This window comes from Lissotriton helveticus, chromosome 8 (assembly GCF_964261635.1).
Source record: "Lissotriton helveticus chromosome 8, aLisHel1.1, whole genome shotgun sequence".
NCBI lineage: Eukaryota > Metazoa > Chordata > Amphibia > Caudata > Salamandridae > Lissotriton > Lissotriton helveticus.
In genome coordinates this window covers 451,102,745-451,115,272 of record NC_136069.1, presented here as the reverse complement: position 1 = coordinate 451,115,272, position 12,528 = coordinate 451,102,745, and the positions used below count along the sequence as shown (strand labels likewise).

Sequence of the window (12,528 nt, the reverse complement as noted above, 5' to 3'; positions counted from 1 at the left end):
AGGCTGCTGCCTGTTCATCTTGTGCCTCTCCGGCTTTCTACAAAACTGCTGATTTCACAATTTTTTTGCAAATGCCCAAATCCTGGTGTGTCTGATTGTGGGTGATGCCTGGGGACCTGTTGCAGATTTCAAGCCAGGAGCTTGAACATCACGGTGTTGCTGATCTTGACCTCATTGTAATGGTGGAGGAACAACAAGTGTTACCCACGGTGAACCAGAACAGCTGACAAGATGGCGGTGAGCAGCACCTCAGGTTTCTATTTGAGTTAAAGGTTAAACGCTCCCGCATGTTCAGAGTATATCACAATCAAGTATTGGCGGAGCCGATAGTGTGAGCCTAGCTATGCCTTAAATGTTTGTTAGCACAATCCTATAAGGAGCTTAATACATCCAGATACATAACGGGGAGTAAACACTGCACTCTTGATATTACGCGCTTAGAGCAGCCAGACACACTTATACTGCAACATTGATCTAATTGTACTATGTGCTTCGCACAGAGCAATACACAGTACGTAAACAATGCATGATTTTTAATGTGTGCATATCCCAGTATACATTTAACGGTGTTGTGAATATCACAGTATTTGATTAATGTAAAAAGTACAGGAAGACACAGCCTAGCCAGAAACAGATGAACACCATACCATGAGTATCTCTAACAGAAACAGAGCGCCCAAAGATGTATTGGAAACTCTACACAATTTGAGCCATTCGTACTATAGCCAAACACACAGAAAAAACTGCCCACTTGTGTATCATGTTGTATGCAGAGAGGTGCACAGAGGAAACTAAGTATGGCACTTCAGTACAGCGGCGTAGCACGGGTACCAAGTGCCCGGGGGCAGGCAAGTATTGCATAGCGCATTTTGCAATTTGCACCCCCCATGCTGCACCCTTAAGAATGTTGCGCCCAGGGAAGCCAACCCTGTGACCACCCCCCACACCAGTGCTTCCATATCACAAGCATAGTGAAGTTAGATACACAAATGACCACATAAACAAATCATAGTTTAGTTTATTAGTCAATTAAAACCATAAACAAAATCACACGGTTAAAAAGTACATAACGAATAAAAAGTAAAATGGATGTAAAACGGGTATGTCATACAGCTCGTACAACCTCGACTCTACGCTACATACCATTTGCTTTCTTCAACTTTCCTTCCTAGAAATTTTAAATCGGGATACCAACACTAATCTATGTTAGATAAAAAGTGACTAAACAGGAATCGTTTGTTACCCTGATGTCTAAAAAAGCAAGCTTTCTGCACAGATAACTAAAATGTCCCTTAAATACAATAATATATATAATTAAAATGTTTATAAGCAGGACTAAGAAAAGTATAAATACGGTGCCAGATGGACTGTGAAACCCACTATTAAAAACAATTATACAAATATTCACATCATTAAGAATACAGAAATAGATAAAGTAATTATCTGAGTCCAATGGGATAGGGAACTACTAGTTTCAGTTTCTAGCAGCCAGACCTTCACAGTTACTGTGAGTGCTTGGTTAACATTAAAGGTTTCCAAGTTATCACAATTTAGGATTACATTCAGGGACCATCTCCAGATTACACATCGCATATCCGATTAGCTGATCATTTTCTTAAAACAGATCAATAACTGAGTCAGTCTAATCTTCAGCATGGTGTTGATTGGGTTCATGGACTCCGCCAGAGCATGCCTGCAGGACCTAATTCCCCATTCAAGGAACTCCCGTCTTAATAGAACTCTTCGTTGAACCATCAAAGCAGGACAAACACAGACGATGTGAAGCAGAGATTCAGGCCCCTGGTGGCATAGACGGCAGGACTGGTCTGACCCTATATAAACAAATAATTACAGTACAATAAGCATGGTCCAGCTAGAATCATCGATGGATTGTAAAAACAATAGTGCCAGTACAATGTGCTCAGTGCACAGACACATAGGGAGCCTGTAAACAATGCTCTGTTTGTATCATGTTCTTACTAAAGACCGACACCCAGAGAAGAGGTAAACACTGCACTATTTGTAACCTGCCGTTAATTCAGGCAGCATATTAGAGAGTCTGTAAATAATGCTTTATTTATAACATTCGTTTAGAGCTAGCAGTACATCAGAGAGTGTAAACACTGCACTGTTTGTATTGCGTGCATGAGGTAGGCATACCAGTCACGGAACTCTATGCACTATTCAGTTATGTGCATTGTGTAGCCAGCAAGATGCAGACTGTAAGCACTGCACCATTTTCACATCTCAACTAAAGTGTTGGAGAAGTATCTTTAACAATATATTTAATTTACTTAGAGTACATTTTGGGTCAGTTGCTTGCTCATTGTTGCATAGTTTGATAGCTTACTGTAGGTCTCAAGCAACAGCTCCTGATTTGATGAACTTCCTTCATTTGTTCTGCCCAGGAACATTACAGTCTAATGGTGATTTGAATGAATGATGTGTCCTTGTACTACTGACATCAGACCTTGCTTATTTGAAGAGCACCCCCCATCGCCCCCCCTCCGACTGCCATCTTAAGATGGCTTTCAATCTATTCCATGATGGTTGCCCTCGTGACTAAAACCATACAAACAAAATATGCAGAAAACATCCAAGAAGTTATTTTGACAAATCCAATCCAAAAATGGCTAATTGGATGCATGTGTATCCACAACTGTCATCTTTTAATGCATTATGTTATGCTTTACACCCCCATTCCATGACGGCGACTATGGATGCATGCACATTTTCGGTACCTATTGAAGAGGAAAACAAAAAAATAGGCAATGCCAATACATTTTGATGGCCAAGAAATATACATTTAGTCAATGCTTGTTTATTTACCAGTCTAACATGGCCACCCACCACGTTAGATTGGTAAATTAGAGATGGTCACCTGTATTATGACACATGCCTTCGTATCCTGAAATAGTTTTTTTTTTTTTATATAAGACTCCTCCCAAGATAGTCAGCCATGCGTGCATATGCTTCTTGATGCATTTGGAAACAAGTACTGGCAAAGCCAATACCTCAGCAGATAATTACACAAAGAAGACATTTGTTTTGCAAATGCTTGTTTTAGCTGCTCTATTCAAGGGAGTACTGCCAGAGGGGGTGTCAAAAAAATGCTATGCCTCTCACAGTTAACTGACATTGTTGGCAATTGCCCACTTTTATTTACACTGGCAGGCATATTGCATATGGTACTGTCTTCATTCCACATCCTATTAGTTCAGCCCATACGGCTCGGCCACAACTACCACTGGAGGGTCAAGGAAGCCACAAAGTCTGAACAGGAAATAGCACTTCTAAGATCCAGGTTCATACAAATACTGTTCTTCTTTCCATGTAGACAACGTTTGGTAGTGGACAACATTCTCAGTAAGAAAAGTAAAAATAGTATCTGATACAATCTGTTGTGCAATACGTACCGACTAGTCCTAAGATGTTAAATTATAATGTAATGTGATGTGATCCATAACATAGGCTGCACCTGACTTCTCGGTCAGGTGCAGGCTCATTGGCGGCACATAGACAAACACAAGCCACCTCATTACATGGTAAATGAATGAGCCTCTCCCAAGGTGAAGTTGCTAAATTGTATTCATTCTTTGGCAGACAAAATGAAACAAGTCTGTTGCACGCTGTGAACAAGGACAAGATGGCCACAACACAAGCTAGGTGACCCCTTCAGTCATTTTAAATGCATACTACAATAGAATGTAAAAAAAAAAAAAAAAAAAAAAAAAAAGAAGATTACGTCCATATGGCTGAAAACTCTCTAACTCAATTATGTACTTTGATTCTGCTTATCTTAGTTCACATATTCTATTGTCTCCTCTGGTTTTCAGTGGAATTCTAAAATTGCAAAAGTATTTAGGTCTTGCCACCAAGATTGTTGGTATTCTGTAGAGTGATTGGATGTAATGCAAGTTGGACCATTATTCTGTATTGCTCTTTTATGATCTAAGAAACGTTTTCTCAGTGGAAAGATCATTATTCCCACATATTTTTAGAACAAAGACATTCACTAACCGTTATAGTGAAGTCTGAATCACAAGTAATGCACTGATCAATTGATTTTTTTTTTCTTGATGTGCAGTACCTAGCTTTCTTTTCTGTTTTGGATGAATTTGCACACCTTGCATTTACCAAACCTTACAAATTCAGACTCCGCTTGTAACCATGCTGTTGATTTTTTGTTGTTACTAGTAAATAGTTCCTGACTAAAAGGATCTCATAACGTGGGCAATTTCCTATAGGCTACTCGTGGTGCCTCATCTGTGGCGTTAAGAGGTTCCTGTATAATAGCTTTATCCCAATATTTGACAGAATTTTCCTAATGTCATTAGACTGGTAATTATATGTGGATATACAAGTCTTATTATTTCCTTAGTGGTCTCATCAGCCTTAGATAATTAATTCAAAACTCTTTGTTTGGTGTACTCAACTTTTATACCTGCCTTTTGCAACACTCTCTCTGGGTAGCCACTCGCTCTGGATATTAAGAGCGTATCAAACTGTATAGTTTTTAAGCGTTCAAAAGGTACTGCATAGGTACTAGTAACATCATAAACAACCCACAAGGCCGAAGGCAGAGTGGTTTAGAAGTTTCACCAGCGCACTAAAACGGCAACACAGGACCACATTACCAGCTACGCACTTATATTACACATTTATTTTGCAGTGGTTGGCTTTGAAGAGCTGTTTTTTTTTTCAAAAAGGGGAATAAATACTGAAAATGGTGTGTGAACTACTCAGTTGTACTGCTTGGTTGTGTACAATAAAAAAAAAAAAAAAAAAAAAAACAGAACAGAACAGTAGTAAGTTATGTAGTTAAGAATGTAGAATTTTAGAAAAAAATATTCTGTTTGGAATGACAATGTTAGGGTTGGTTTACTTTTCGTAAATAGATGGTTGACTAAACAATGGACAATGGTCATAGAGTGGAATTATGCAATTCTGTGGCTATGCATTTACCAGGTAATTAAGGATCTCCCACAAAATATGCAGATTAAAAAATATATATATTTTCTCCCTCAATGGATTTAAATAATACAGCCAGAGAATATGTCTTTTTTTGCACGTACCCTGCTGAATAACTTGGTTCCCATTGCTGCATAATTCTGGAGACCACAACAATGCTAAAATAATGCAGGGTGGTCTAAAGGCCGTCATTATGATGATGAAACCCATATTACACAGGAGCCGGTGAAATATTTTCCGTATTTCATGGTTTCCAGATATGGAATATAGATTTTTATAGCACTGTATTATGAGCAATAAAACTGCTGACAAATGACAAAACACACACACATGAACAGACTAGCTAATATGCTGCTTACAGATGCGTGTATGTGTTTTACTGTAGTTGCATTGAAATCAGGTTGTTCAGGTCATAGGCCTGAAAAGTTCAAGAACAAATGTGTTTAAACATGTAAAACGATATATGGCGCACGCGGGATTTCTGCCAGCTCACGGTGCTGCGACGGAGATAGAATCATGTTCTGGGAAGTAACTCCCGCTTGTGCGCGCGACATGTAAACAGAGGCGCGGGAAAGACGCCTTGTACGGCAAGCCACAGGGGAGCGGCTCTTCCCACCTGTCTATACGTTAACAAAACAAAACAGGTCTACAGCTGTCTGATCAGGCTTGGCTGTATCAATTTTCAAATTCCAGGCCAAAGCCTGGTGGAGCTTTAGACATATGCATAGAGTTTGGAAACACAGAGTATATTTCTCCATTCCCTGGCAGGCCAGCTACAGTTTCGTCATCCCATATCTTCTGCAACAGCAATGTACATTGAGTGGTTTATAAAATCAGGAGGATAAAGAAAAAGGTGGTAGGAATTCTACAAAATAAATATTTTATTTGTAAAGTATAAACTTCACACAAATACATGCAGGTGCCGTATTAAAGCTGAACTGGGTGTCCTAACAATTAGCGGTTAGAGCCATATGGATGCATCCATACACTGAGATATTCAACAAAAGAGCATCGCAGCCAAAGGGTTAAAGGAAAATGGGTTAAAGTTCAAACTCTCAATAACCGTATCTAGTACACGACCAGTGTAATAGGGTTAATAAATGACTGTAATATTGCTAAGGAGGTGTTAAACTAAGGGGTTATATTCTGAATATTACAATAAGGCTACTCCAAAACATCAGGATAGAGAGTGTGGGTAAAAAATACAACTAAAGTGAGAATCACTGGCTGAAGAGGCGGCTGCAATGGAATTTTTCGTAATCAGACTCAGGGAGTGGGGAGGGACAGAGAAGAAGGAGAGAAAAGATGGGAGAGAAGAGGGGACAAGAGAGGAGGAAAGCAGAGAGGAAAAGAGAGGGGAGATGACAATGGGGAGAGGAGATGCGGGGAAGAAAGGGAGGAGAGGCCACCCCAGTCCTAAACGGTTCATAAAAGCATCTCAGTAAAGAAATTCCCATAAACTTGATCAAGGGCATTTTCAACTGCTTCAGCACTCATGCTACACTATCTTAATGTCAGAAGACACTTGGTTAAACGCAGTATAGTCTAAACTCGAATCTGGGCGATAAAGAACATTACAGGCCCTGTGTTCCCATTTGTGCTACTGGCCCTCCAATCTTACATCGCCCCACTTGCAGAGGCTGATTCTAATAAAAGCAGAGGCAAAGTTACCAGTGGTGCAGCAGGTGCAGTACACAGGGCCCAAAGCCTTGAAGGGCCCCCTGAACTCTTACAATTGTTGCATTTTACTACCACAACCGCAGTCAAAGGGGTCATCTTTTAGGTCTCGCCGACGCAGCGCACATGCGCTGCCCTAAGAGAGGGCCTTTAGGAATCGGACTTCACTTTTCAAGCATTCGTGCTTGTGGAGGCATCTACCTTGCGGGAGCGAGCAGCGGCGCGGCCATGTTAATTACAAAACAGATGGCCACTGCGCGCCGCTGCTCAAAAAGTGCACTAGCGTTCGATGCATCATTGATCTTTTTACATATTATTTTTAGCCATGCAGCATAGCAGCCACGCTGCCATGCTGCATGGCTTCAAATCTTTACAAAGTCAGAAATGCCCATGCTGTGCAGAGGAACATAAAAGGCAGTGGAAGAGTCAATAGCCTCAAAGGGGAGGCCTATGGGCTTAACCATTTACTGAAAGGTCACGGCACAACACCCCTGTGATTCTGAGTAAATCAATTCATCGCCCCATTGCGTGCACAAGCAACAAAAAAAAAAAACACATTTGGCAAATAACCCTATTTTATGAAGAAAGTAATTGCGCCCATGTCCATGTTTTAGTCAAACTACATTTGGAAGCAGATATCAGCTGTCAAAATAAACATCCATCTCTAAGGAATAAAGAGCTTCTTTGAAGTGTGTATAGCATAGTAAAACATAGCTACAAATGGCAAGAGGATCAAGAAGGAGGACACTGAAAAACAAAAAATAAAAGTAGTCCTACAGTCACAGCACAAGCAGCAGAAGGACAGCAATTAAACTGAAGCAACTGGTACTTGGTCCAAGCTCCAGCTGAAAGAAAAAAACGTGAGGCAAGCATTTGCTGGCCAATTAGAAAGCAGACCAATTAAACAAAGGGGACCCCTGGAAAAACTAATTTTAGGCAGAAGAGCAGGGGAATCAAGAGACATACCCAAAAAACAGAACTTCTGCCTATATATGATAGATATATGTGCTCATATAGAGTCCCAACATAGGGCAGTCAGTCGAAAACCCACAAGACCAATAAACATCATAATATCAAGAGGACCACAATTAGAAAAATAGTTTCATTTTTATTATATATTTTTTTACATTAATCAATTCAGAAATCAGAATAGAAAGTTCTTATATTCACATAATAAATACTCAACTCATTCAATTCACGTCCCGCACATCCCTTCAATCATTCACACCAAAACATACATATGTCACTACAATTCATTCATCTTTCTCGCAGCACAGACAGATTGCCAACTGATGTTGATGACTCAAGTCCCACGGGGTCTCATACACAGTAGAGACCAAATGGAGTAGTTATGGGACAATCTTCAAGCGCCAACGGGCGTTTCGGTGTTCGGCCTGCACTTGGGCCACACCTTCATCAGGGCACAACAAGGAGGAGAGGGGGACAGCAACACCACTCTAAAATTCCAAAGTAGGAATTTCCTGATAAACAATACAAAGGAACGGTCACAAAGTTCCTATCGCTTCGGCACAGATATATGACAGAGGGTTCCTTGGGGGTGCACTCAAAAATAGCATGTCCATATATATGGTATAGCGCACCTGGTTTTAAAGGTAGTTCTGCGACAGTTCCTGCGAGAAAGATTAATGAATTGTAGCGACGTATGTGTGTTTGGGTGTGAATTATTGAAGGGATGTGCGGGACGTGAATTGAATGAGTGGAGTATTTATTAAATATATAATAAAAATGAAACTATTTTTCGAATTGTGGTCCTCTTGATATTATGATGTTTATTGGTCTTGTGGGTTTTTGACTGACTGCCCTATGTTGGGACTCTATATGAGCACATATATCTATCATCTATAGGCAGAAGTTCTGTTTTTTGTATGTGTCAATTAGAAAGCAGCAAATAAGATAAACAATGAAGCAAACGAGTGTAAGCAATGGGCAGGCTGCAAGCCCCTTATTGTATGCAATATCTCTCGCATGTGAGAGTGCATGCAACACATGCACTGTCGCGGTGAGATCTAAAAATGGAAATAATTCATGAAGGAGCCAGACGAGTCAGAAAATGGTTGACGTGTTTGGACCGTAGTTGCTATTTTTCTGTTGCCCTATACCGGAGTCTTTTTAGGCTACGTATTTGGTGTATCAGGGGTAATTTCTCAGCAAGCTTTTCTGGTGACCTCTCACAGACCCCCTTGGGTGTTCTGGTGAATACACAAGTCAAAGTTGATGTTTCGTCACGCAGCCAGCAGACATCAAGTTTGCTTAAACTTAGAACCAGAACATGTTTTTTTCCAGCACACCAACACGACCTGGTCCAAGAGCACACAAGCCTTCCTTTGCTTGGGTCAGTGCTTAATTTGCAAAATAATAAGGGCCAGGGCCCTGACCAGGAGGCCACTACAGCTTGCACCACCCATTACATCTTCCATCACTGCCAATAGCGGTACCAAACAAGTGCGACAGTTCAGATTATTCCAGGTCCCGAAAGCTAAATGAATGGCTGGGGAGGCAGGTATTAGTAATTGTTTTTTTATGTAAATTGTTTACATAAACAAGCCTTTGTTCTGCTCATCTCTTAAATTATATGAGCAGCGCCACCATGTGGCAGACTGTCATTATTGCAGTGTTGACAATTAAGTGCTGGTGCCCAGCACCGGAAACCAATTAAGTGCTGGTGCCGAGCACCAGAATCCACCGGCTCAAATTAAGCACTGGCTTGGGTCCCTGGCACATACAGCTATGCCCTTACTGTGCATTCTGGTACTTGTAGTTTCCTGAATTAATAATGGGAATGGCGCAAAAACGAGTAACAGAACACAACGAAAATGCGTTGGGTGGATACATACTCTGAAATCGATTAATCACCTAGGCTGGACGTCCCTAAAAAAAGTCTGGGTAAACAAGCATTTCTCAATCGGCCTGTGATGCTCATTCTGAGCCTGAGCCATTGCATCCCCTGGCAAAAAGAGGAACAGTACCAGGGCTGGAGGAGAGCCAGCAGAGGGCTAATGGGAGGAAGCGCTGCCACAAAGCAGGCCTAGGGAGCAGAGAGGAAGCCTGCCAGGGAGACAGAAAGATTACAGCATGGAGACGGAAAAGTGAGACAATGCGAGGCTAACCACGGGGCGCGCGCTGCCGTCAGCCCCTGTGCAGCTAAGGGGTGCTGGGAAGCGTTAGTGCAGGGTGAAAAAAAACACAACACGCTGCTCCGGCGTCCGCAGCACTGTGCCAGCAGACATGCTCTTCCCACGGTCTAGAGTATGCTGCTTACATTCTGCAGCAGCAGAGACGGGTAGAAAGACTTGCCAAAAAATGCGTCCACACAGTCCAAACTGCCTGCTCGCATTTGTGGCTCCCACACAAAGTGTCGATATGAAATAACAAGAGCGAGGCGCAGTTTCACAACCGAAGGCTTTGGAGGCGATGAGGCAATGCGTGGGTTCACCGTTCTTGAGGGGGGCAAAAAAGACATAATAAAGCGCTTCAACGCCTTGTCGGGGTAGTAAGCACTATATAGTTCCAATATAGTGCAATTAACACACAAACACTGCAGATAGCTGTATCTGTCATGCAACTTTTCAGTTTGTTTTGAAGAATTCTAAACTTTGGAATGTACGCGTTGACTTTGGAATTAGTACTGATGAGTAGTGGTGTTCTCCACACGTAGGTTTATTTTGCCAGCAGTCTTTTAATGACAAGAAACCACCTCTGGGGTAATGCAGTCTCCCAACTTGGGACACCCGGTGATATTTGTCTCAAAATGTGAGATGGCTAAACTGGGATGTAACTTAGCCCAAGGTCACACATGGGGTCAGTGGGAATGACTCAGTTCATGAACTGCAATAGCCTCTAGCCTCCCCCTACCCCCTCCCCCATCTCAGGGAGACTACAGGAAAACGACCGCAGTATCCGCTGTCCAAGCAACTAATATAACGGGAGGAGTTTTATTTTATAAGGATGGGGCCCACTGTGCCTGCTCACGGAGCAGGGGTCACCGGGTGAGTGGCAGGACAGTCCCTTTTAGAAAAGTGTCACTGTTGCACAAGGTATGTCCTTGGTGCCTGTGAAGCTTTGCCTTAGTTCACAATACACAATACCCAAGTGTATGTAGAGAGGACTAAAAAGCTGTTTGAAGGGCTGACACATTCCCCTGTTGTCTGACGTCACCAGCGTGCAAAACGCGATAATAACAGTACAAGGCGGGCCCGTCTATTACATAATATGCATAGGGCGCACATTCACACTCGGGGGCATGTTTGGTGCTATTGACAGTGATAAATCATTTTTTAAATTTTTTTACCAACGTAATGGTACCTATTTTATCAACATCGGAAGGATGAAAGCTGAGTGGACATGTCGTACTTCGAACCCGTGACCGTAGGGTCAAACACAGCTCCCTGCAGTGGATGCGTTAGTCCACCGAGTCCCAACCCCTGCAATGAGGCGACAGAATCGCCTTTTTGGGTAAAAGAATCCCAACCGGAAGAAGCAATCAGATATTAGCGCTCTGCAACCAACAAATACAAAATACTTTACTAAGTCTGACAATGTAACAAGTCATGCTTGCTGACGCCGATGGAAGACCCATGCCTTGAACCCCGTTAGGTTAGCGCTCATGAAACAACATCCTAAAAACACAGTCAACGAAGGCAGATATTATTGTTATGGCTGATAACGCTTGAGTGACAGTTTATCTCTCCACATGTCAGTGCAGCCGGCGGGGCACTGCACGTGCCTTGGCTCGCGGGCTCCAGAGGTGGCAGGGGGTGCCCGCCGCCCCTCCCCCGTGTCCTGTCACCCAGCCGGGGTCCCCTCCCCTCTCACCTGCCTGCACCGTGTCCGAGAGGTCGTGGCTCTGCGAGGTCCGGGGCAGTTCCTTCAGCCGTCTGCCGCTCAGGGTCAGAGCCCCCGAGCCGGCCGCCTCCTCCAAGATCCGCTCCAGACCCCGGTTCAAGGGCGCGTGGGCGCTGAAGCTGGCCCCTCCGCAGCCGGGGCCCCCGGCGGCGGCCCCTGCGGCGCCGGGGGGCTGCGGGCACTGTGGTGGCACGGCGGGGAACGGGTGCGCCTCGCCGCCCGGCTGAGCCATGTCCCGCGCTCGCCTGGGCGCTGCTGATAACGCCGGCGATGATGCTGCTTCGACTGTGGGTTGTCTCAAGCGAGGCACTTCAGGCTGAAAACAAGGCAGCGGCGGGCTCCGTGCTGTAGCGCTCCTGCTGCCTGGGGCGGCGCAGCGCGCATGCCCCCCTTCCTTCCCTGCTGCTCTGCGCCCTCGCCTTCCTCCCGGCGCTGCAAGATTTCTCTCCTCTGCTCCAGAGCTGTTTCCTGCTCCCACAACCCAAACTTCCGAGCCCTCCTCGAGCCACTTGGCGAAGTCCCCCTGTGAAGCTGCCTGTGACTGGTATGAGCTGCAGGCACTGCATGCCTCCTCACGATCAGCCGGGCTCAGGCATGTCTCCCCAGCCTGCTCGGATGTCTGTAAATTGAAGGCGGACCTGCTCTCTAATTAGCCAGGTGTTGTGTGCTTGTTTCTCATTCCCTTCGCCCCTGTTTCGTTTCCTTTTTCCCACCAAAGTGAGGTGGTTTATTGTCAACGCTGCAGTTTCAGGGTCTGCCCTGGACAAGACCTCACTTCCATTTTTGTCTGTACTGTGCTGGCGCTGCTGCCCCACGGGAGCCTGAAGCAGGCGTTTCCAACACCAGTGTCAAATACTGGAAAGAAATATAACACACGTTTGCAGAGCTCCGAGCTGCTTGTCTGCGTTTATACACATATAGAGTCATTCTTACCGCAGAGTTTGTCGTTACAGTAACAGGCACGTGAATATGACACTTGCTCTTCTCATAGAGTGATGTCATTATAGGTACCCTCTG

General features: G+C 43.8%; 1 protein-coding gene across 4 annotated transcripts in view; it reads right to left on the bottom strand.

The window, feature by feature from the left end:
- LRCH1 (leucine rich repeats and calponin homology domain containing 1) overlaps window positions 1–11,916 on the bottom strand; it is a 758,040-nt gene extending 746,124 nt beyond the window's left edge. For all 4 annotated transcript variants that reach the window (XM_078657325.1, XM_078657324.1, XM_078657326.1 and 1 more), the window contains exon 1: window positions 11,482–11,916. In XM_078657325.1, the coding sequence (XP_078513451.1) occupies window positions 11,482–11,743 (262 nt within the window). In that variant the 5' untranslated portion in view covers window positions 11,744–11,916. The remainder of the gene's footprint in view (window positions 1–11,481) is intronic.
- Between the last annotated feature and the right edge of the window lie 612 nt (window positions 11,917–12,528).